This window comes from Euleptes europaea, chromosome 5, assembly GCF_029931775.1.
Source record: "Euleptes europaea isolate rEulEur1 chromosome 5, rEulEur1.hap1, whole genome shotgun sequence".
NCBI lineage: Eukaryota > Metazoa > Chordata > Lepidosauria > Squamata > Sphaerodactylidae > Euleptes > Euleptes europaea.
This window is the reverse complement of record NC_079316.1, coordinates 45,269,844-45,293,176: the sequence shown is the minus strand read 5'-3', so window position 1 is coordinate 45,293,176 and position 23,333 is coordinate 45,269,844. Positions and strand designations below refer to the sequence as shown.

At 43.3% G+C, this 23,333-nt stretch overlaps 1 protein-coding gene across 2 annotated transcripts in view; it reads left to right on the top strand.

Annotated features, from left to right (window-relative positions):
• The first annotated feature begins 6,133 nt into the window (after positions 1-6,133).
• Positions 6,134-23,333, top strand: part of RYK (receptor like tyrosine kinase) — a 44,251-nt gene continuing 27,051 nt past the window's right edge. For both annotated transcript variants that reach the window (XM_056849304.1, XM_056849303.1), the window contains exons 1-3: positions 6,134-6,350; positions 20,294-20,415; positions 21,753-21,852. In XM_056849304.1, the coding sequence (XP_056705282.1) occupies positions 6,134-6,350; positions 20,294-20,415; positions 21,753-21,852 (439 nt within the window). The remainder of the gene's footprint in view (positions 6,351-20,293; positions 20,416-21,752; positions 21,853-23,333) is intronic.

Here is a 23,333-nt window from a genome sequence, read left to right as displayed (position 1 = left end):
CTGGCAGCCTTCACCACATCCTGGGGCAGGGAGTTCCACAATTTAACTATGCGTTGTGTGAAGAAATATTTCCTTTTATCTGTTTATAATCTCTCTGTCTCCAGCTTTAGCAGATGACCCCGTGTTCTAGTATTATGCGAGAGGGAGAACAACTTCTCCCTGCCCACTATCTGTACACAATACACAATTATCCAGACCTCTGTCATATCTCCCTTTAGCCGCCTTCTGTCAAAGCTACACAGCCCTAAGCGTCCTAAACGCTCCACCGTGGACAGTTGCTGTAGTCCCCTAATCATTTTGGCAGCTGTTTTCTGCACCTTCTGAAGCTCTGTAATCTCCTTTTTTAGGTGTGGGGACCAGAACTGCACACAGTATTCCAAGTGTGGTCTCACCATACATATGTACAATGGCAGTATGATATCAGCAGTTTCAATCTGTATTCCTTGTCTAATTATGGCCAGCTTGGAATTTGCCTATTTTACAGCAGCCGCACAGTGGTTTCTCATCTTCATTCAGCTATCCACTAACTCCCCAAGATCCCTCTCTTGGTCTGTCGCTGCAAGCACAGATCCCATAAGTGTTTATGTGAAGTTGTGATTTCCCCCCCAATTTGCTTCACTTCCCCCCCCCTTTTACCAATGAGCGCTTGCGCAGGGGGTTCTCGGTGCAGGAGGGTGGAGCACTGTACTTTGCAAGCACGCACGGTGTAGTCTCATGTGATGGCGTCATTGCGAGGGGCAGTTGGGTTGGGGGAGTGAGCCATTGGAGGCCACATAACTTCGGTCCCTCCACCACAATCGTCATAGACAATGCATGGTTAAAACGCAGAACTCCATACCCACAAGGAGTTGATGGTAGTAGCCAACTTTGCAGCCTGGAAGAGGGGAGTAACAGTATTCAATGGGAAGAGGGATATCCATGGCCACAAGCAGAAAGAGAGCTGGCGCATACTATGTACCTGACCAATCGGACTCGGGGACCTCGGCTTAGCAAGTCTGAGGGAGGCGGAGAGTCCATGTACATATGGCACAAGGCATTCTTCACTTCTGTTTTCCTTTTTGCTTACAATTTGTACAGCAAGAGGAGAGAGGTTGGCAAGGCTGCACTATTGGAATCACCCCTAATGGAGGGAGCGGACGTTGTGGGTGGCAGCAACATACAACCACCTGTAAACGTACACCCACTGACTGCAATACTAACGGAATGACTATGCCAAAGTAGGCAATTGGGGGGGGGGATGAGACAATTTCGAGTCAGTGCCCGGGCACATCCGGGAGAGTGTTGTCAAATCACCAGTGAGGGAGCAACATCTAGAGGCCAGATGGAGCGAAGCAGCATCATGGGCAAAGTGGGCAGGGTTGGGCGGATTTGGGGCGGTGAGTCACGAGAGGAATGGAAGGGGAAGGACAAGGGAGCAGAGGTAAGCAGTGCAGAATACTGTGCAGTTCTTCCCGTGAAAAATCAAAACTGCTTTGGGATGGGGGGGAGGTACGCTGTCATGAAAAAGTAATTTAAATCGGGGGGGGTTTGCTCCATGGCAAAAGAGAAGCAAAACCTACCGTGAAAAATGCCCCTTGAGGAAGTTTAAGTCTAGCATTGAACTGAATGCCTCATAGAGCTCTTTTGCTTGGAAAGTCTCCACTTCACTCAGAACATATGCCCTTTCACATATACAAAAGTATGTAAGCGTGATAAGATAGAAATTGGAAAGGTATCAATTTAAAAAGAGATTTAAGATATGTACTGTTTTAGAAGAGGAGCTGGTTTTTATATGCCAACTTTCCCTACCTTTTTAGGAGAATCAAACCAGTTTACAATCTCCTTCCTTTCCACTTCCCACAACAGGCATCTTGTGAGGTAGTTAAGGCTAAGAGAGCTCTAAGAGAGCTGTGACTATCCCAAGGTCACCATGTGCAGGAGTGGGGAAACCAACCCGGTTCTCCAGATTAGAGTACACCGCTCTTAACCACTACACCATGATGTAATAAAGCAGTAATAAAATAAGGTTTGTGTTAAGGAGTAAACAATTTGGGTCATCAAAGTCCCATCCCTTAAACTTACAAAGTCCCTGCCCCATTAAGTTTTCATTCTTCCCCCATTCTTCTGATCCTGGCTTACTGCCTCCTCCTTCGGGGCTAAGCTGAATTCAAAAAAATAAAGCTCCAGTCTGGAATTGTTAAAGAGTAGAGGTCTGAATCAGAGATAGAAATCATGGGGAAAGTTGCTTGATGGCTTCTCTGATGACTCTGACCCCATAACCAATTTTCAGACTTCAGAGACAATTTAAATCTTCACAACCTCTAATAAGTCAAATCCATCATATTCTACAAGTCCATCATGCTGCATCATGAAATATGGGTCATCTTTAGGGTTGCCAGGTCCCTCTTCACTGGTGGGCGGGGTTTGGGGAGGGACTTCAATGCCACAGAGTCCAATTGCCACAGCAGCCATTTTCTCCAGGTGAGCTGATTTCTATCGGCTGGAGATCAGTTGTAATAGCAGGAGATCTCCAGCTAGTACCTGGAGGTTGGCAACCCTAGTCATCTTATAACAGGGGTCCTCAAACTTTTTAAACAGGGGGCCAGTGCACTGTCCCTCAAACACTGTTGGGGGCCGGGCTATAGTTTGAAAAAAATATGAATAAATTCCCCGCGTGTGCGGGGGAGGAGGCGCTAGGGGGCTCTCCTGAAAAGCATCCTCCTCCAGAGCCCGGACCTTCCCTCTTCGCTCTGGGGCTCGGCCTTCCCTCGGCAGACAAGGCCTTACCCCTGCCCCGGCCTCCCTTGCCCTCTCCGCACGCACGCACAGAGGCGAGTTAATGGGGAATAAAGAGGCTGGAGTCCCCGGCAAGTGCCTGTGCCTTACAAATGTAGTGGTTAAGAGCGGTGGTTTGGAGCGGTGGACTCTGATCTAGAGAACCTGGGTTGATTCCCCACTCCTCCACATGAGCAGCGGAGGCTAATCTGGTGAACCTGGTTGGTTTCCCCACCCCTACACACAAAGCCAGCTGGCTGACCTTGGGCAAGTTACAGCTCTGTTAGAGCTCTCTCAGCCCCACCTGCCTCACAGGGCGTCTGTTGTGGGAGGGTATGGGAAGGGGCTTGTAAGGCAATTTGAGTCTCCCTTTAGTGGTAGAGAAAGTCGGCATATAAAAACCAAGGCCATTTATGCACGGGAGGTTTTGCCTTGGATTTGCCGCTCTCCAGATGCACATTTTCCCCATCCGAATTCTCCAAACTCTGCCCGGGGGTGGGGGGAGCTTAGTTCTGAGAATTCGGATGGGGAAAATGTGCATCTGGAGAGCGGCAAATCCAAGGCAAAACCTCCTGTGCATAAATGGCTACTAGTCTTTTTCTTCTTCTCCCTGGAGGTATGCCCAGCCCCCCCCCCCAAGGGGCCCCCTACAATTACCTCCAGGTAACAAGGATAGCCCCGGGAGGAGAGAGAGAACGCTGCCTGACTAGGAACGCCAGGGCCACGTTGGGCTGCATCGTGGAGGGCCCGAAGGACCAGGCGCAACTGCATGGAGCTCGAGGAGGCCAGGCCCAGGCAGCCACAAAGCTAGGCAATGGGTGAAGTCTCCTGGTGGGGTGTGCTGCGGAAGAGAAGGGGGCGACCGGGCCCAGGAAAGTGGGTTTTGGCCCTGGGAGGGAGAGGGTGAAGGGGGCGATTGGGTAGCGTGTGAGGCGGCAAGACGCCTTGTGTGCCCAGGAAACGGGGTTTTGGGCCGGGGAGGGTGGGAGGGAGAGGGCGAAGGGGGCGACTGGGTGGCGCACAAGGCGGCAAGACGCCCCGCTTGCCCAGGAAAGGGGGTTTTGGGCTGGAGAGGGAGAAGGGAAGGGGGCAACTGGGGCGGAAGGGAGGCTTCCGGCTGGGCGCATGCGGCCAGGAAGCCCAGAAAAGCTCTGGGAAGGGGGGCAAGGGGGGACTGGCTTTCTTGGTCCGTGGGCCGGACAAAAGCCCTCCGGGGGCCGGATCCGGCCCCCGGGCCGTAGTTTGAGGACCCCTGTCTTATAATTTTAGAAGACACAGTTGAGGCACTTTGGATTCCTTCCAGACCTTGGAAAAGGAAATCAATTAGTCTTTTCCCTGCAAACTTCCCAGAAGTAGAACATATCAAAAAATCATGGTCCAGGGTATCATTGAACAGATTATGAATTACCCACTCTGCTAAAGCTAAGTAGGAAGTGATTGAAGAGCAACGTTTGAGTCCAGTAGCACCTTAAAGACCAACAAGCTTTCCAGGGTATAAGCTTTTGAGAGACAAAACTCCCTACATCATGTATTTGATGACGGAAATATTGCTGGTCTTTAAGGTGTTCCAAACTTGAATCTTGCTCTTTTCCTGCAGCCCAACATGGCTACCCACCTGAAACTAGGTTGAGGTTGGGCAAATGCTTGGATAGGATACCTCCTGGCAACCTATGTATACTGCCAAGTTCTATGATGGAAGAACAAGATGTAAATGCAACAAGCGAAAGTTGAGGCAGAGTGGGGTAGTGGTTAAGAGCTAATCTGGAGAAGTGGGTTTGATTCACTGCTCCTCCACATGAAGCCTCTGGGTGTCCTTGGGCCAGTCATAGTTCTCTCAGAACTCTCTCAGCCCCACCTACCTCACAAGGTGCCGGCTGTGTGGGGGGGGGGGAGGAAGGCGATTGTAAGCTGCTTTGAGACTCCTTACGGTAGAGAAAAGCAGGGTATAAAAACCAACTCTTCTTCTTCTTGTTACTGTAAACTTTGCAAAGAATGTCATATGAGACTGAAGCTGTAATCCTAAAAGCACCTTGCTGGGTATAAGCCCCATTGAATACTTATTTTTGAGTAGAATGGGTTATGATTGCTGATAGTACCACCCTAAGCAGAATTACACCCCTTCTAAGCCCATTGACTTTCAATGGGTTTAGAAAGCTGTAACTCTGCTTACACATCACTGTATATTGTGGAACAAACTTTAATTAACTTGTGCAACTCTCACTACAGCTGATGATTTTAATTCTCCTAGGTAAAAGGTAAAGGTCCCCTGTGCAAGCACCGGGTCGTTCCTGACCCATGGGGTGACGTCACATCTCGACATTTTCTAGGCAGACTTTGTTTACGGGGTGGTTCGCCAGTGCCTTCTCCAAATTCTCCTAGAGTTCCCCCCAAATTATTCTCTCCATGCATCCATATGTAACACATTTGTTCCCACCATCATTATGCCTTCACCTTTTAACAAAAATATTACTGTCCAATAGGCTTGCAGCCTCTTGTATTCAGGCAAATCTTACTGACATATTACACAGCAACCATGTTACTTGTTTTCCCTTGAGACTCCAGCTTGTGTCACATGGAGTGGGAACAAAGTCCCATTCTTTTGCAAACGTTCTGTGGTCTCTGGAGGGGCATTATCACTCACATCTCCTGGTGTACCATGCCTTGCAAATTTGCAGTGTTTGGTTACAGTCTTTTTGTAATGTCTTCAAACAGACACAGTGAGATGCCTAATAGTAGTCTACCAAAAGAAAATAGACTTCCAAACGTCATTCCCAGCATCTGCCTGTCTCTTTTCAGAATTGTGTAAGGCCCTTGTTGGCTTCTTTATTTACTCGCTTCATTTATAGCCCAATTTTCTCACTGATTCGTACAGCAGATTCCAGAACTGGAAAATGAAATAAAAGCAGCATCACGCTTCCTTTTAACAATTGCAATGTAAAAGAACTGTGTAAGATTTTCAGAACCAGCTGCAAAACGGGACGACCGCGCTCTTTCCCAGCCACGCAAAACTGGAGAGAAGAGGCCACAAACAGGGCCACTTGTGAAATGGGCGGGGCAACATGACGTCTCCCAGCACGGAGGGAATCTGTCCCGTTCGGCAAAGCGGGGCAAGCTCACGTTGGGCCCCTCTGCGCAAGCGCGGGACAAGGAGGGCGGATGCGCGCGCACGTCCGACGCGCGGGGGAAGGCCAGGCGAGGCGGGGCCCGTCCCAGTCGGCGCGCTTCGGCCTCGCTCGCTTCTGGGCGGGAGCGCGCGAGGGAGCGCGCGGCGGGCCCGTTCCATGATCCCGGCCCGAGCGCGCGCGGCCGGAGCACGAGCGGCCGCCGAGGGCTCGGGAGGGCCGCGTCCCCTCCCCAGCGGGGGAGCCGGCAGCGAGCGATGGTGCTGGGCGGCCGGGGGAGCGGAAGCCGCGATGCCGCCGGGACGCGGCTGCCCCGGCACGGCCGCCGCCTGCTCCTCGCGCTGCTCTCCGTCCTGCCGCTGGCCGCCGCAGGCCTGAGGGGGCCGAGCGCGGGGCCCTCTGGGGCTCCCCTTCCCGCCGCCGGGCCCGGCCTGAGCGTCTACATGAGCCAGGAGGAGGTGCGGCGTCTCATCGGTGAGTGTTGGGGGGAGGGGAGGGGAGGGGAGACAGGCGGTGGCGGGACGCCTGTGAGGGGGGCGCTTCCTTCGGGCGGCGGGGCTCACGGACTCCCGCTGGAGGATCCCAGGCAAGGCCGTCGGTGCAGCGTCTCAGGCCCCGCGGGTCCTGCACGGCCTGGTTTTGGTGCCTCCTGCATGGAGCACATTGGATTGGGTTTCGGGTGGGAAAACGTTTTAGTACCTGGGAGGGTTGGGGGGGGGGGGGCTGCGTTTGCCTTTGTAGGCGTCTTCCTTTCTTTAAATGGGCAAGGGGCTTGAGGGTCCGCTTTCCAGATCTGCCCTCTTAACCGCCCGGGGAAGGTCGTTGCTCTGGGTAGGAAGCTGAGGCCGGTGGAGTCGTTCGCCTCAGCCCACCCAGGCAAGTTGAAGGCGAAGGTGGGCACAGAAATCCACCAGAGCCAAGTCCGACAGGCTACGCAACCACACTGGTAGAAAAGGGCAAGAGTCCAGTAGCACCTTCAAGACTAACAACAATATTTTCTGGCAGGGTATGAGCTTTCGTGAGCCACAGCTCTGTTAGTCTGTCTGCAGTAGTAGAAAAGAGCAAGAGTCCGGTAGCGCCTTAAAGACTACCAAGAATATTTTCCGGCAGGGTATGAGCTTTCGTGAGCCACAGCTCACTTCTTCTGATACCTCAACCACACTGGCTTTAGTGCTCAAGGAGTTGGTTTTGTTTTGCCAAAAGTCTCGTCCTCGCGCGTTGCAAAGCCAGCCGTTTTAAACGAAGCTGGTTTTAAAGCGAATCCGATTTGTATAATGCATGCAAATGACATTTCATACAAGTCAGTCATACTAGTTAATATTCACAGCTGAGGGATTTTTACAGGTAGGTAAACAATTAGTTTGTTGCCCTAGGTGTGTCAAAATGCAGATGCTTTGGCCTGCACATTTACAGTGCTTGAACCACCAAAATTGTTGTGTTAGAATGAAGGGTCAACATGTCATTTGTTTTTCATTTGGAAATGTTCTGATCTGGGCAATCTGATTATAAAATGCACATTTAAAAACTACATTCTTATTTGCTGTGACACAGATTATTAGCTTGTGTTTTCACAAAGTTGTAGCAGAACAAATGAGTGCCATGTGGTTACCTATTTCTAAAATTGCTGGTTGTAAAGTATTATGAATGACATTATTAACTGCTGCAAGAGTGTGTGCCAGAAACTGCATCAGTTGCTGCTTCATCTCATAGCAGAGGAAGAGATACTACGTATTTGCATAGGTAATTTAAATATCAGCATATGTTTTGTTCATGATTAAACACTTTTGTATATTGCAACAAATTACCGTACTAGCTTTCAAAAAATGTTTACCAGCCCATCTCTGTGTGTGTGTGTGTGTGTGTGTGTGTGTGTGTATATATATATATATACGCATACATACTGTATCAATTTGTGTGTATTGATTGCTTAAACAACAAAACCCCATCTCTGTTCAGTTACAAAAGTTTTTTTTTTACCTGATGAGCAGGTGAGTGGCTATTTATTGGTCTGTGCCCAAAGATATCTGGGACATGCAGCAAAGAGAAATTATAATTTAGGGGGTTGTAATTTACTAGCAGGAGCTTGTGTGTTAAACCACTGTAAATATCTCTGTGTAAGCCCATATCCATACAGTAAAATTTTACAATGAAACATTGCTCCTTTCAGATATATTTAGTTAAATGCTGTGGTTGTCTTTGAACATAAGAACACGGTAGAGCATGCTCTGATGTTACCTTAAACTTAGTAAGTTTCCTAGGTCATGGTGTACTTTCATTTCCGCAGAAGATGGCAATGATAAACCACTTCTGACCAACCTCTAAAATCCTATGATGAGAGGGCATTAATTCGTAGGGTTGCTGTAAGTCAGAAGCGAGTTGATAGTACTTAACACACACATACTTGACTAGATATGTACATTGGAAACACATCTGAACTAGGATGGTTTGGAAATAAGAGTCTGGGAACCAGATGAAGAAGAGTTGAAGTTTAGACCCTACGTTTCTCTACTGTAAGGAATATCAAAGCAGCTTAGAATCGCCTTCCCTCCCCCCACACAACATGCACCTTGTGAGGTAGGTGGGGATGAGAGAGTTCTGAGAGAACTGTGAGTAGCCCAAAGTTCACCCAGCAGCCTTCGTGTGGAAGAGTGGGGAAACAAACCCGGTTCACCAGATTAGAGTCTGCCGCTCTTAACCACTACATCACGCTGGCTCTCACATAAGGTGCACAAGTTTCTGGGACAATCCAGTATTAAAATGTTGCCACTTTTCTTACCACCTGTTCAGGCACAGACCCTTGAGTACAGATGGCCATTGGCTGACCTACATGCAGACTGGGCACAGGCGGTGGGAGCCTATGGTGCAGTGCCCTGACAGAGGGATTTTTGACGTGCCTGTGCCCTCAAGTCATTCCTTCACTTCCTCTCCAGCTGCTCTCTGCACCTAGCCTTAATACTCTAAAAGCATGTGGGGAGTGGGGAATCAAACCTGGTTCTCCAGATTAGAGTTCACCGCTCTTAACCACTACACCATGCTGGCTCACCACCAGAAGGAAAGAAAGATGGAAATGGCAGAATGCAGGGTCCATGTGAATTTTTTTTTGGGGGGGGGGACAATAGGAGAAGGCAAATGGTGTTCTTGCACTTGCAGGACATGAATATTAAATCTGTTTAATAGGTTTGTGTGTATCTGATACTCTTTAGATTAGGAGTAGTGATTAGGAGTAGTGTTTACCTCAGTGCCTTGTGGGAAAGTGTTCACAGGTGTGGATGCAGAAAGTATCCTCCATAAATAACTAGCTTAATCACAGAGTAGTGGTTATTGTGTTCAGTGCCCTTGCTGTTACAAGTGGTTACAATTGTTGATTGGTGCGTAGATCTGTTGATGTTGCTCCTGCTATAGATAGACATAAGCAGACACCTAGCATTGCCCATTCAGACTGGATCAATCAGATGTCTAGAATATGACCTTTACAGGGGTATCTATATAAGTTGTCAATATACTGATAGTGAATATCTGCGTCTGTGGCATTCACTGAGAGTCTAACATTCTCCCTTCACCTTTTCAACCTGATTCCTGCCAGGGTATCAAATCTCATTACTTCAGAAAACCAGGACTTTCTAGATCCTAAAAAAAGGTTATAGGGGCAAGCTTGTTCAGGAAATGTTTTTATATAAGCTACTATCTCTTGTTTCATATTTGTACTACTTACTTAAGCTGTTAACTTTCCCTTGGGTACTTGCTTTTGTTTAATGCTGTTTGTTCACCTGGAATTGAATGGCACAGTAGCTTCATGGTAATTTACACCTGTAATGGTGATAGAGTTGAATGCTCTGATAAGGGTAATGAAATTTTTAATCGCATATGTGGTCCAGAAGTATCCATGCACATGCTGCAGTTCTTTCAGCTTTGCACATTAAGTCTCTAGCTTTTGAAGTGCTTTAACTATTAAAAATATCATTTGGGGAAGAAAATGTTTTAGTGTTCACCCTTCTGTATCACAGCCTGCACTTACTTACAAAGCAGTATATCTGATAAATCACTTTGAAATAATTTTCCTAAACCACTTAATCTGGTGCATAGAAGATGGTAAAGGAGAAGTTGATACTAAGATTTTATTGAACCTGTATATTAATCTTTTTTTTTTTTTTTGCAAGCTTGCTGCACTCCCTGTTACAAAAAATCTTGAGAGATAATCTTGTTTTCCTTAGAGTAGTCCTGGATAGTTGATACAATTATGGTGGTATCTGGTAGAGATGACAAAACTGTATTCTAAGAAGCCGTGTGTGTGTGTGTGTAAAGTGCGGTCAAGTCGCAGCCGACCCATGGCGACCCCTTTTTGGGGTTTTCATGGAAGAGACTAACAGAGGTGGTTTGTCAGTGCCTTTCTCTGCATAGCAACCCTGGTATTCCTTGGTGGTCTCCCATCCAAATACTAACCAGGGCCAACCCTGCTTAGCTTCTGAGATGTAACGAGATCAGGCTAGCCTGGACCATCCAGGTCAGGAGCCTTACTTCCTGCTAAAAACTTAAAGGCACAGCATGTTTAAGGAGTACTATATTTGGCTCAGGTCTATTAAAATGTTTTGTATGTACTTTTTATTTTGTAATTTTTAATGTTTCCAGTTCATCAGTTGCTCAGTACTATTGCTGCCTAGAAACATGTAGTATGTTGAAGAATGTGTGGCTTGTTGAAAATATTTTGCTTTAAGCCTGTGAAAGTCTAATGGATGTGTTAAAATTTGGTAAATGTTGAACCTAGCACAAGTGTGCAGTTTGCAGTATGCCAGCTCATCTGCATGGGGGGAGAATTGCTTCCTGACAGGTAGATCTGCCCCCAGAATTGTCTTGTGACAGGTATATGAGTGTGGATGGCTAATAAAATTATCTGTATTCTGGTAAATACCTTGTGTGTGTGTTTGGAAGGTTTATTAATTTATGCCCGTCTTTCCTCCTTTGCTGAAGGTGGATGGTAAAATCAAATTTAAAACATATAAGATACTGTAAAAAAAACCCCTCAATATCACCACCTCCAATGGCTGCAGCCTTATACTCCATTAAAAGCCCTAGCAAATAAAATAGCCTTGAAGGCCTCCTAAAAATTTCCACAGAGAACACTCCCCTCTCCTTCTCAGGGGGTCTGTTCCATAGGATTAGAAATATTTTTGAAAATGTACATAACTCTGGTCGATGCTAGGTGAACCTCCTTAAACTAAGGAATAACCAATCACAGTTGCCATGCAAGGGCATATGGGAAGAGAATGTCCTGTCTGTCCTGGGTAGTGAAGGACTTCTTTTAAAGGTCATAATTAGTGCCTTGAATTGAACCTGGAAACAAACTGGCAGCCAATGTAGCAGTTTAAAGATGGGTGAGATATGTCCCTATCTGCTAGCTCCTGACAATACCTGGGCTGCCACATTTTGAACCAGTTGCAGTTTCCAGGTTACCATGAAATACATTTCACACACTTAACATTTCCCCTTGCTCAAGTGAGTCCCAATTTCAAGTTAGGTCCTGTCATATTAAGAAGAGGCCTACTCTCATGCTCTGTTTTTGTGGTGGTGATGCCACAAGATGATTTTGGTGAATTGGGTGATCAAGCTGATAACATATTAGTTGAGATTCAGCTTACTTTGACTTTTTGAAGATTTTTTAGGGTGCAGTGAATTAATATACAGGTTGACTATCCCTTATCCGGATATCTCTATCCAAAAACTGGATGTTTTGAACCAGCATGCAGGCATTACTCACAGGCCCTCAGCAGCGCCATTGATGGTTCAATGTACACAACATTATTTAAAATGTTGTTTAAAATTATGTTCAGCCTATGTGTATAAAGTATATATAAAACATAAATGAATTTCATGTTCAGACTTGGGTCCCATCCCAAAGGTATCTCATGTATATGCAAAAATTCCAAAATACAGAAAGATCCAAAATATGGTCCCAAGCAGTCCGGGTAAGAAATACTCAACCTGTATTGTGTGTTAAGTGCCGTCAAGTCGCTTCCGACTCATGGCGACCCTATGAATGAAAGTCCTCCAAAATGTCCTATCTTTGACAGCCTTGTTCAGATCTTGCAAATTGAGGGCTTTGGCTTCCTTTATTGAGTCAATCCATCTCTTGTTGGGTCTTCCTCTTTTCCTGTTGCCCTCAACTTTTCCTAGCATGACTGTCTTTTCCAGTGACTCTTGTCGTCTCATGATGTGACCAAAATATGATAGCCGCAGTTTAGTTATTTTAGCTTCTAGGGTCAGTTCAGGCTTGATTTGATCTATAACCCACTGATTTGTTTTTTTGGCAGTCCACGGTATCCGTAACACCACATTTCAAAGGAATCTGTTTTCTTCCTATCAGCTTTCTTCACTGTCCAGCTTTCACACCCATACATAGTAATAGGAAATACGATGGCATGAATTAATCTAGTCTTGGTGGCCAGTGACACATCCTTACACTTCAAAATCTTTTCTAGCTCCTTCATGGCTGCCCTTCCTAGTCTCAATCTCCTTCTGATTTCTTGGCTGCAGTCTCCCTTTTGGTTGATGGTGGAGCCAAGGAATAGAAAGTCTTCAACAATTACAATTTCTTCATTGTCAACCTTAAAGTTGTGTAATTCTCCTGTAGTCATTACTTTTGTTTTCTTGATGTTCAGCTGTATTCCTGCTTTGGCACTTTCTCTTTTAACTTTAGCAGTAGTCATTTCAAATCTTCACTATTTTGTGCCAATAATGTAGTGTCATCGGCATATCTCAAATTATTAATGTTCCTCCTTCCAATTTTCACTCCACCTTCATCTAAATCTAATCCAGTTTTCCTAATTATATGTTCTGCATATAGATTGAAGAGAATATATTTGGTGTGCTAAACTTCCAGTGGGCAGCCATATAATTAGTTTTTGACTAAAATTGGTTTTGTTTGGAACTGACTGGTTGCTTTGACTTCTGAGTAGCTAAAACTGTATAGGCACTGTCTGCACAACCTCTGCAGTGCATGGATGGGTCCCTTTTGAGAATTTACGCAGTTTTTAATGCACTGTAATAAATGCACAGATGTGGCAAAATCAGTATTTGTGGTTCACTGAGATGATTTGAAGCCCTATTTCCTGGGTTCTGTTGTCTTAAGTATGTTCACGTTGATGCTTGTTGAAAAAGCAGATACCAGGCTTGTTCTATGGAAATGGGGCAGGGGGAAGTGGCCCTCAAGCGAGGGAGAATTGCATTCAAATAGATGGGATGCTTTGGTTCATTTGTTGACTTCTTTGTGAGAAGAAATGGGTGGAATCTTTCCTTTACTACAGCTCTGGAGGCAAAAGATATTATTACAACAGGTCTTTTGCCCTAGGCATATTCAGGCACTTATCTGCCCAGCCAGCAAGAGGTATCTTCTTCAGATGGTCTTGAGTATGTCAGATGCATGGCTTTACTTTTTGCATGGTGGTGGAAAGTGCTGTCAAGTCACAGCTGGCTTATAGCAACCCTGGGGCTTTCAAAGCAAGAGATGTTTAGAGGTGGTTTGCCATTGTCTGCCTCCGCACGGGCTGAGAGAGTTCTGAGAGAACTGTGATTGGCCCAAGGTCACCTAGCAGGCTTCATGTGGAGGAGTGGGGATTCTCAAACCTGGTTCTCCAGATTAGAGTCTGCTGCTCTTTACTACACCACGCTGGCTCTAGCTTGTATGCATAGCAAAAAGAAAAAGAAGAATCATAGGAACATTCTGGCATTCCAGTTTTAAATGTGTTATGTAAAATTAAGTTTCATTCAAGTGTACAGTATCTAGTACTAAGCTGTTTAGTTAGCAATAAGCCCAGGTATAGTTTAAAGGCCCTATTTTGTTAGGAGTCAACATATTTGAATGGCTATGACTGTAATCCAAAGAAGCAATGACTGGTGGAGAACTGTATGTAAATACAGTTTTTGTCGGCTTTACTACAAAAGCTTCAAGTTCAGCAACAACTTATCTGTTTTTCTGTTAGAGTAGCTTGTCTCTTTGGTAGTAAGTGGCATAGAACATTTTTAAAAGAGAAGGCTATTTTTCTTTTGACTTGAATTAGTAGATATTTTTATGTTATGCCCTGTACTTGAACCTTTTGCAAATAAACAAAGCACATTTTTCTTAAAACTTAAATTGGGATCTTCTGAATGTGAAGTAGCAATTCTCTTTTCTTTTTTCTTTTGCTGTCAAGTCACAGCGAACGTATGGTGACCCCATAGAGCTTTCAAGGCAAGAGATGTTCAGAGGTGGTTTGCCATAGCCTTCCTCTGCATAGCGACCGTGGTATTCCTTGGTGGTCTCTCATCCAAATACTGAGCAGGGCTTATCAGATCAGACTATCCACGTCAGGGCAGCAATTCGTACCAGTCCAGTTTCCTTGCATGCAAAGTAAGGTGGCCTTGACTGTAGCATTCTGCACTACAGGTTTGAAAGACTGAGTGCTGAAGGAAATGCAGAAAGCGGTGCTGAAGAAAAGCATAGAAACCTGGTTCAGTAATTCTGACTGTGCTGATCAACTGCACGATCTGTGTTGGACCCACCATCCCTTGCCAGAACTGAATGAAACAGAATATTTTGTGACTTGTTTCAACAGGCATCTTGATCATAATTTGAAAATGTGTATCAGTAACCCCAAAAAAGGGGTCACCATAAGTTGGCTGCGACTTGACGGCACTTTACGCACACATGACTCTCACTAACAGAAGAAATTTCAACTTTTTTTAGGAGCTGTAATTCATTCTGTACTTGGAAAAGTTAGACTAGTGAAGCAAAAATAATCATTTGTTCTTGTCCATTAGAACTTTCACATTTATTTGATGGTAATGTAGCTATGCTGGGGTTTCAGGTTTTGTGTTTTTCATGTTAATTAGCATTCATGAGACTACATCTGTTGTGTTTCTTAGCCTGGGCCAGAGGTTCTCAACCTTTCTGCTGCTGAACAACCCCAAAGGTGGCTTTTTCACATGTCAGACCTTGAACACATTAATTGTATATATAGGTTTGGGTAAACTGAACTAGAAGCTAGCCTTTGCAGTAGCTTTTTAATGGAGTTGTATATCGATGTCTAGTGGTCATTCTTTAAGAGGGGGGAAACCTGACCTTAATGGGGCTCAGACGAAAGCAAAGATGGGCAGCTCCACCAGTTGTAGTCACTGTATACAGGTGGAAGAAAAAGCAATGAAGTTAGCATTACTTTACAGAGTGTGTTAAATTCCAAGAAAGAAGAAAACCCTGGAAATTATTCCCCTGAGCCAGAACAGCACCATATAGGAGAGAGAAGAGGAGGTACTGTTAATGTAGTTTCCTGCCTTGTCATAATATGTATAGATTAGGGTGGGAAACAGAAACAAGAAAAGATCACAACTCACCCTTGTGGAGTATGTTGGGCATCAGTTGTTCAGTATGTGTAGTGGTCTGAAGTGAGCTGTAGCCCATCACACTGAAGTGAGCTGTGGCCCATCACACTAGGCTTGCAGACTTTAGGTACCATGCCTGTTGGGGTCCAATTAAAAGGAAGGTATGTTCCAGGGCTGGATCTTTGGGGGGGGGGCTGAGTGGCCAAGCACCCCAGGTTCAAGGAGGGGACACCAGCGCGGGCATGGAGAAGAGGAATGCTGCCACTGCTGTATGGGCGCAGCTGCCCGCCTGTGGCCTGGCTGGTGCACGCACCACAGCCCAGAGTGTAGCTGCCTGGCCTTCTTCGTTGTGCCTACAGCGGTTGTGTGTGAGGCCAGGGGACAGGCGAGCACATGGCAGCATAGCAACGACCACCCTTTGGGCCAATAGCACCTGACTCCAGCATGCACATGGCACACACACCCCGCTCTAGGCACTCCTTCCCCCAGCTCCATGCCTGGTGTGTTCTATAGTAAACTTGATGTAGATATGTGTTTTGAGAGGATGTGCATATACTTTGCTTCCCATCTCCATGACATAGCCCATAAATGGAAACTGCTTCACAAAAGACCCTTCAGAAATATTAAGCAACATTTTTCTGGAATAATATTCCTAACTTCAAAAATTTAACCTAATTACTACCACAATAATGAGAACGATATGGATACACAAAAAGGATCTTAATTTATTGGAAACTCTTAAGTGCCTACTTAAAATACAAAGATGAAAATAACACTACAGTTGCCTACAATTTTTTGAAATCTATTAAATGCTTGGAAAACAAAATACAGCTTTTCATTTTGTTGTGTTTCTCAAAGAGAAGTTCTGAATTCACAAAGTCCCTGTTAAATAAACAAAAATCACTTTCCCATGCTAATTGAGAACTTTTTTCCCCGTTTTGTAAAACTCTATAGCATTAAAGCTAGGCTACTTTTATTCAAGGACCCCTTGAAAAAGCCCTGTTTTGTTGGACTTCTGGAGTGACATGATCAAGTTTTGTAATGAACGCAAGGGTCCCCCCAGCATCCTTCATGATGAACAATGAATTCCTGCCTCTCCCTCTTGTCTGTGCTTCAGAATGTGTTATCTTTAAAGAATGACCTTGTCTTTTTATGGTATGGTGCAAGTCTACCTTTTTGTCCTACGCTTGATTTAATTTATTCTCTTTGGTTTATACCCAGAAGCAGAGCACAAAGATATATGTTAATGTGATTTAGGGCTTGCTTGGGCAAAACAATGTTTCCTCTTAAAATATAAAGCAAAAAAGCAAGCCTTGTCATGTGGTTTCCTTTAGGTTAAGTAAGATTCAGTAATGAGAAACTAGATCTCCAAGCCTTACTTTTTCTGCATATGAGCTTGTTTAATGGGGACTACAAGTCAAAAGAATTTTAAATAAATTTGTTCAGTACATTTGCAATGCAAGTTATTTAAACCAATTGCATCGATAGTTCCTGCCTCATCTGCAATAGATTATTTGAAGATTCTAAATTCACTTTGTTTTTTGTATGTTCATAACATTTATTTTACTGTGTTCTTTTCTCCTACAATTACCGTTCCTTCAGACAGTGCCTTCCTAACAATAGGGACAGATTTGAGGCATTTAGAATATTTGTAATCCATTAATGTGATTTATGTTCTGAAGTGTGTATTTTCATTTACTTACCAAACAAGGACAGAGTTCCTGAATGTTTATAAATCTGTTGCCTGACATTACTTGTTCAGTAGTGTTTCCTTTTTATAGAATGAATATACTTTAAAGTAGCTAGTATATCAGTTTTATCACCTTGTTATAGTCTAGTTCTCTATTTTCCGGGTCAGGGCTCAAAATATTTCTGAAGTCTTGGAACAGGTATTATATTTTTAAGGTGTGTACTGGCTAGAATTGCTATTTTGCATTCATAGGTTCCAGCATAAAATTTCTTGGTACCTAGCAAGCCAGCCGCTATCTTCTCTTGATATTATACATACATTTGAATTTGAATCTAATGTACAGAAAGGGAAAGATAAGTCGTAACTAATGGATTCTGATGTTTTCTTCAGTGAAAATAATAATAAAACAGAATCATTACAAGTTTTAACGAATGGAAAAGCTGATACTTGGATTGGTGTTTTGGTTCTGCTCCTGTCGGTTTTTTGTTCTGTGGTGGCACAGTTGATTTAAAAGAATTCCCTTTGGCTCTCCATTATTATGTACAGTCCTGCATATTTGAAAAAAAAAGCCTCTTCTTAAAACATCATGAGAACCTTAAGTATGCATATTTATACCCTCCAGACCAGCATGGATGACATACCAGTCTCTCTCTCTGTGTATTTCCACTACAAAGGAAGAAGAGATAGGGTGATGGAGTGGGAGATCCTTCTCAGATCTTCTCTTGCCCCTGTAGAAGTTTCCTGCTATAATGTTTAAGAATCAGTCCCGTAGGAGACTCTATAACAACATCTAAAGTTGCAACACTTTGAATCATCCCTAAGAGCTCTGCCGTTAGAATCAATAGTATGGCAACTTCACGTATGCTATCCCCAGCTGGGCTCAACTGCAGGAACCACATGATTCCTTGATATGTAACATAAGGCACAGAGAAGCATGACCAAGACAACATTGCCTGTGGCATGCCTACAACATTCTGCACAAATGGAACCAAGTGATCCAAGCTACAAAATAAATGTCCTTTCTAGGGCAAATATTTGCTGCTGCCTGCAAGTATCAGCACCTCCCACTTTTCCTTTTAACTTCTCTTTAAGTTGGCTGTGAAAATAGAGGGCGGTGTCTTAGAGAAGTGGGTGAAATGTATAATTTTCCCTCACATGCAGCTGAGGAGGTGGGGTGTGGAAGGCACATTGATGGTGGTCTGTGGAAGTGTTGGGAATATTTAGGATGGCAGGATGGATGTTGTTTTGGCATGTGAGAGGAGTGTAGGGGGCAAGCAGTCATGTACAGGAAGGGGGATGAGTTGGGATGGACGTGCTGTAGAAGGGGCTTTAAGTCTAGGAAGGGGGTTCTGGTGTGAGGCAGTGGTACATGGTAAGGGACTTTATAAGCAAGTTGTAGAAGGGACACCTTGGGTGCTGATAATGAGGACTATTTCTACAAGTTAACCCCCCATCAGTGATACTTTCAATGAAAAAATATGGATATGGCTCCTGAGCATATGCTGGGTGAGAGTTTTCCAGCACACAAACACACATCATCTCCCTTACTTTTGGTCTTGCCTTGTGCCAGAAGGAGTTTTTAGGATTTGGGACATGATGATGTCTCAGCCCTTATATTTGGGGCAGTTGGAGGTCTGTGATACAGTCACTCTGGATAACATAGTGGCACTGGCCACACCACTCACATGACTGAGCCAGTTTCCACATTAATTTGTTTAGTTATTTAGAATAACTCTCCCCCCTCCCTCTTTCCCTCAAACTTCAAGCAAGTTATGAGGTACAAAGATGTGTCAAGTTGATTGTCAGCATGATGCACCCAAGGTCACAGGCTAAGACTCCCCTTTGGTTCTTGTTCTTCTGTGCATGCCTTTGAACACGCTAAATCCTTAAAGTACCCGCGGAAAGGGAGGGGCAAATGCTTAGCGGTGCACTTATTCAGCTGGCTTAGATATTAACAATTCCCTCCCTCCTTCCCAGTTCTCAGTGGGGACCAAAAATAGATATAATAAAAATGTGTATGTCATTACTCAAGTATTTGGGCTTTGAAAAAACTGTCTCCTCTAGAAAATAAAATTGTGCTAGATGATGTCTCAAGATTAGTAGCAGGAAAGCTGCCCGCAACTCGTGGTCATTTTTTTACTTTTCTGATGTGTTAACATGGCATTCAAGTATCACATGTACTCAGTTTGACCAAACACATGCAAACTAATTATAATCATAGGACAGCTTCATGGTTGCCACTGACTGTCAGAAGTACTTTTAAAAAATCACTGCAACTGAAATTTATGTGCACGTTTTGGCATCATGTTACAAATGTCACTTTGCATAGTTGAAGGGAAGCAAGCATTCAAGTTCAGCGTAGTCTCCTTCACAATTGCCAGATTAATTTCCCCCCTGCAAGCAGTCCTTGTGCTTGCAAGAATGACTAAAGTGCCAGCTTGATTAATACATGTGATTTTACTGGAACTAAATTAAGGCTGTCCTTATTTTGAAAGTGAGCTTTTTACACAGGAATCAAAATTCAGAGGCATCTTTACTGTGGCTATAGTGATCCATGCTCTGATCAAGTCCAGATTGGATTAAATACTGTAATGCACTTAATATGAAGGTGCCTTTGAAAACGTCCCAGAAACTTCAGTTGGTCAAAAATGTGGTGGTAGCCAAGCTGTTGTTAGGGGCTATATACAGGGATTGTATCGCTCATGTGCTGAAAGATGTGCACTTGGCTGCCTGTCTGTGTCTGAGCATTAGTCAAAGTGCTTATTCTTACCTTTAAAACTATAAATGGCTTGGGGTATTTAAACAGCATGTCTTCCTGTACTATCCAGAGTCCAGACTGCCTGTTAAGTTCTTCCCAAGCCTTGTTCTCTGTAGTTCTGCCTACAGAGAAAGAGGCAGGTGGCAACTAGAGAGTGGTTTTTGAGTGGTGGCGCCTTGTTTTTGAAATGACCCCCTCCCCGAGGGTCATCTGGTGCCTTCCCTAACTCTTGAGATACCAAGTCTAAACATTCCTTTTTACCAGGCCTTTTACTGAGGGGCTTCATTTATTAAAAATGTTTTTATTGTTTTTCTCTAGCCTGACAACTGTTTTGTGAATATTATTTTAGGCTGTTGCATGTTGTTTTATGCTGTTTTTATGCACCTGGCATATTTTTGTGGCTTGTTTTATTATTGATAATTATGTAGCTGTGTTTATGATTTCATTGTATTGTTTTAGCTTTACTCAAGCAAGTGTCTGAGGTGGCAGATACCTTTTATAAATAAATAATGCTCCTAAGCCCAACCATAATCATTTTTTTGGTTGTGCTCAAAGTTTCCTGTGTCTGTAGCTGAGCGTTTCACCTCTGTTTTCTTTCTTTCCCCCTTTAAAACACTCTAGGTATTGATGCAGAACTCTACTATGTGAGGAATGGTCTTATCAATCACTATGCCTTGTCGTTCAATCTCTTAGTACCCAGTGAGACAAACAGCCTCCATTTCAGTTGGCATGCTAAGGCAAAGGTAAGCATCAACATTTAAAAGTTAAATGTGGATAAACTAAGCCACAAAATTGTACATCCGAGTTTGTGTAATATAGGAAAGCTATAGACAAAACTGCCTCATGGACCAACGACAATTATGTTCAGTTTAATGAGGCGCTGCATTATGAACCTGGAACTTCGATTGAAACTTTTGCCAGCTATAGCGAGGTAATAGCTACCCGTGAATAGGGAAGAATTTTCTGTTGGCAGAAGAATGTTGTTTCATCACTTCATTTTACATGGATTTCTCTCACATTAAAATGATCATCGTATTTAATGCAATGTAATGACAGGAAATGTCGTCTCTGAATAAACGAAAATATCTGATATGTTTGGCACCCTGATCCTAAAAACAGGGTGTATTTGATTTAAATCCAATCGATTTAAATCACTATTACTAGTCAGTAAGACTAGATTGAAATCATGATTTTCTACATAAAGACTTGTGAAGTATTCTGCTCAAAAGGTTTCACTTTCATGTGTACTGCTTGCCCCTCCCTCCTCATGCTTAGCTCCTTGTGCAGATCTATTCCACTCCAAACAATCTTCTATTCATTGAACTTCTTTAAACTTAGCACTTAAGAGGTAAAGGGTTGATTCTGTATACATAGATTTGCAAACGAACAATGGGATTAAGGTTTTTTTTCTCAATTCTGTATGTTTATTTTATAATATTTTTGCTGTGAAGAGGCATATTATCTTTGCAGACACAAAGTCACAGTTTTGAGAACAGCAAAACCAAGCATCTGATAATATCTTCTAGATAGAAAAATTGCCCAAAATAATATTACAAAAACCTCTGGAAAAGCATGACATTGTGAATGGATTAATGGAATTCATTTACCAAAAATTTAAACATTGCATGAATATACAGCTTCATGCCACATAATTTAAAATTATTCTGTATTTCATGATGAATAACCTTTGTACTATAGTGTATCTTAAACAGAAAACTATCTTTAGATAGGTTTTTACTCAAAGAGCATTTTATTTAAAAACATCCGATTTAATTCAAAAATAATTGATTTTTATCCACCCTGCTTAAAAATATTTCTGCCAGCCACACCGTTGGGTTTCATCTAGATTCCACACCCACCCACCCCAATTCCGAGGCTGGGAAGTACATAAATATTTTTTTCAAAGTCAGTGTGAAAATTGTTTGATGAGGTCCTCTGAATTTACACCATAATCATTTTAGTTGGGGAACATAACTGCATCTTTATCATGTTTTGGATCTTAATTCATCTAAATTAAGAAACAAATATAAATATGCTTAATAACGGTGGTACATGTTTTATTGTCTCTTATTTTTTACAGATTGAATATAAACTGGGGTTTCAAGTTGATAACCTGCTAGCTATGGATATGCCGCAGGCAAATATTTCTCTACAAGGAGAAATACCTCGTACTCTATCAGGTAAGTGGTGTTTCATTAACAATTATATTTTCTCACACTTGGAAACACTTAAGTTGACTCCACTGCTGGGAAGGGTAAGTACTGATATGGGGAGGATCTGTAAGATGAGCTGCTCCCACATGGGCCCAAGATTTCAACATTACTTTTCTAGTACGGGAAGAAGCTGAACTCTAGCTGTAGAAGCTGAACTCCCACTCATCAAAGATACCTTGAGGAAAGGCCCATGATTCCTGCTCTTAGAAGGGAAACTACTTAGTGCTATTCAGTATAAAACATAACATATTGCATGAAGTAACAGCAGAATTTTATGATTTTTTTTTTCATGATTTCATTCTGGTTCACTTAGACAAGGAGCTTTTCAGTCTAGTCCTGACACTGGAAATCATTTTTGGTCACCTGTATGACACTGTCTCCACACTTCCTCTAGAAGCTGTTTCCTGTATCCAGCACTTTTTCTATGATTCATGGAATTGCAGAATGCATACAGCACGGAGGATGTAGCCATTCTCAGTGCTGCCAATTAGTGAATTGACCATTCATATAAAATGCATATTTTGATATTGTTATTTTTGTTGTTGTTCAGCTGAATTGAGCTATCTTGGGTTCCAGTCTGATATCTGATTGTTTATATTTTTGAATTATTAGTTGTTGTGAAACAGTACCTATAATATGATTGGCTTGATTTCATACTGGAAAGGCAAAGTAGTGCTTTGTGGTGCTTTATTTATATGCATGCTAATGGCGTCAATGAATTCTAAATGATTGTTTAAGTGTGACTTGTTTTAAAGTAATCATCACCAAAATGATAGCAGGCTGGCACTCAAAGGTGCTTCTTGAAGAACAACTAGATTAGACTAGGATGAGCAGAGGAGACCAGTGGTCAGTTCTTACTGAAAAGAACAGTGTGGTCAATTTGTACTAGTCTTCTGTGGTATTCATCAAGGCAGCAATGTGCACCAAGTGCAAAACAAATGATTTTCTTTTTAAGTGATCGTAACTAGGCCCTACAATGATTGAAAAAATTCCAGCATGCTTGAATTTAATATTGCATATTGCACGCACACCCATATTATAGCTTATCAGGAAGGCTATGGTTAAAATATGTCTAAATGTCTAAGGCTATGTGTCTAAATTCTTGGAGAACTGGAAATAACAAAGGGTGATCAAAGAATCCTACTTATTTTTTTCCAGTCAGTGTGGTGTAGTGGTTAAATCAGATTAGGATCTGGGAGATCCAGGTTTGAATCCCAACTCTACCATGGAGACTTTCTGAGTAACCCAGGGTCCAGTCACATACTCTCAGCGTAATCTACTTCACAGGGTTGTTGCGAGGATAAAATGGAGAAGGGGATGTTGTGGGTCCCTATTGGGGAGAAAGGTGGGATAGAAACGAAGTAAAATAAACAACTTGTAGCAAAGGGAATACTGCTGTGAAGGTACCTAGAGGATAAAAAATGCATGTTTTAAAAACACATATGGCT